General features: G+C 39.2%; 1 protein-coding gene across 1 annotated transcript in view; it reads right to left on the reverse strand.

The window, feature by feature from the left end:
- Nucleotides 1-6: 6 nt before the first annotated feature.
- The window catches only part of hsd17b12a (hydroxysteroid (17-beta) dehydrogenase 12a), a 17,922-nt gene continuing 15,396 nt past the window's right edge, over nucleotides 7-2,532 (reverse strand). Inside the window, exons 9-11 of the mRNA XM_005731483.1 lie at nucleotides 2,400-2,465; nucleotides 1,542-1,691; nucleotides 7-1,396 (exon numbers count right to left, since the gene is read on the reverse strand). Coding sequence (XP_005731540.1) covers nucleotides 1,256-1,396; nucleotides 1,542-1,691; nucleotides 2,400-2,465 — 357 coding nt within the window. The 3' untranslated portion in view covers nucleotides 7-1,255. The remainder of the gene's footprint in view (nucleotides 1,397-1,541; nucleotides 1,692-2,399; nucleotides 2,466-2,532) is intronic.

The following is a 2,532-nucleotide window of genomic DNA, read 5'->3' on the forward strand; positions in this document are numbered from 1 at the left end:
AAAAAAAAAAACAACAACAAAAAACTGAGTAGTAAGAAAAAGAACAATTCAGTAGTTCCTTTGGACGTAGCACCAGTTAACATCCTTTCATAATAAATGGAACCATTAAGCACCCGTTCACAAAATCAGACCATTTCCATCATTAATGCTAGAAGAAAGGCACTTAACCATCAGATGCTTTGGCTTACAACAAATATTACACTGATGCAATTAAAAACCCACCACAAAGTGTCATTTTAAACATTCAATCAGAAAAAAAAAAAAGAAAGAAAGAAAAGGAGGCAACATAAGATGAGCTCAGTGGTGCAAATAAACTGGCACAACAGAAAGCAGGCACTGCCATCATTTAACAGCTCAATGATTTGTAAATAGAACCAAGTTAAAAATTTGTTGTTTTTTTTAAAGTCAGAGTTTGGCTTCTGTGTTCATACAAATATAAAATAAATAGATCATAAATACCGTTCAGCCACAACATTTAAACCACCAAGTAAGGTGAATAAATTTGATTATTTTTCCACAATATAAATTTTAAACATTTATGCAGACCGAGCATACCCCTAAGGCCCCTAAAGCAAGACTGTGCGTCCTGCCATAATACATAAACCTGCTCAGGAAAAGTTCAAGGAATACAGCAGAGTCCAGGATATAGACTCAGCCTTCAAATTCCCCAGATCCTTATCTGAATGAGCATTCGTGGTTTATGCCAGAAAGACTGACACAGACGCACCAGTCCTCAACCCACAGCACCAAATAATCTGCTGCAAACAATTCAGTGGTCCCATGTCCATGCAGACAGTCTGGAGCAGTTTTAACAGCACAAGATATACCTAATCAATTTTCAGCAAGTCGTTTTAATGTTGTGGCTGATTGGTGTAGCCTATAAATGTATATAAAAAGATGCCCACCACCATTTTCCACTGCTTACAACAGCAGGGTTAACAAATCCCTCTGTTTTTGGCTGTATCATTTCCACCATCAGTGTCAGTGACTAATATCAATGTCCTTTTCCAAAAGCAGCATTTTATCCTCATTTCACTTCCAAGCTTCTTTGGTCATGTCTGCCCAGATAAATATAAGGATAGAAGGTTGCAGTTTTAGTCAGAGCCACACGTGCCCTGATGTGCAAATTTACTGTAGGCACAAAAGGTGAAATCTCAGGCAACCCTGGCGGATAAATCATACACATTCCCCTCTTCCTTAAATGCTGCAGTGGGTCACAACAATGTGGCTGCTGGCAGCGTCATCAGCCACAGTCCTATTCAGTTTTCAAACTCTGTCCGTTCTTCTGCTCTCGCAGTTTCCTCCTCTGCAGGTATCCCGTACGCTGCAGGCGGTTCATTGTGGCTCCCAGGAAGATAACAATGCTGGTTGGAACCAGCTTGGTGGTCACCCAGCCCTGGATTCACAATTAAAATGAATTTAAACTGCAACTTTAAAATGTGTTCAGCATTCAAGCTTTTCAATAAGAATTATTCATTTGGGCCCCAACATTTTGCACATCTATCAACATTACTAATTTTGTTGAGGTTGCCATCTCTTACCATGACAGCATGAGGGAAGTAGCCATTGGTCTGGCTTTGCAGACCCACAGTGGTGAGCTCAGCTGCTACATAGCGCTCTGGGGTGGGCTTGTCCAAGGTGGGTTTCTTGATACGAGTCATTTTAGTGACCACAAAGAAGGGGAGCACGCTCTGCAGGAACAAGAAAAAAAAAAAAGATGCAGCAAGCTTAGAAAATATGCAAAGCACTCCCAGCAGACTGTTTCAATCACGAAAGCTAAACTAACTTCGGGTAAGCCATATTTAATATGTAACATGCTCTTTAACCCAAAAGACAAAATCTTTGCTGTAAAGTGATGATTTGGAATGCAAGGAAAAAACAAAAGGCAGACCCTGAACTTTGTGTTATACTTAAACTCCTATACCTGGTCCAACCACAAGGTGGCACATGAGTGAAGACTACAGAGTTCTAAAAACAGAACAAACCAGCTTTATGTGGAACATCAGGTTTAACAAAAAAAAAAAAAATGCTTCTCATTAAAAGCAGAACACTTCTGTGTGTTCATTTCATTACTCCTTCAATGAAGACTCTTTGAAAAAAGATGTTTAACTTTGTTATTAAAAACCTAAGTGCATTAAGATTTCCAAAACGTGCAAGATTCTGTTTCAAGAATAGGGCTGACTGACTTTGGTCTAACAGCCACTCCAGTCTTTACTTTGTGTCCAAAAGAGTGAAGTTCAGAAAAGCTTTTAATGACCTTTACATGATTTTGTACAACATTTTTAAAAGTTAATGTGCACACACGCTGACAAATAATGAAAGCTCCTAGTTAGTCTCTCATAGATCATAGACTCATATGCAGGCTTCAATGATTGTCATGTTTCTCAGACTCTACTTACCTGGATGAGGATCCCCTGACGTCTGTACTCCTCCTGAAGGCCACGAGAGAAGAAATCCACAAACGCCTGCACGAATGAAAGATCGCCAAAATTACTAAGACAGTCCAAAATATACAAACAAACAAAAAAAAAA

This window comes from Pundamilia nyererei, unplaced genomic scaffold, assembly GCF_000239375.1.
Source record: "Pundamilia nyererei isolate P.nyererei 1_Seehausen unplaced genomic scaffold, PunNye1.0 scaffold00043, whole genome shotgun sequence".
NCBI lineage: Eukaryota > Metazoa > Chordata > Actinopteri > Cichliformes > Cichlidae > Pundamilia > Pundamilia nyererei.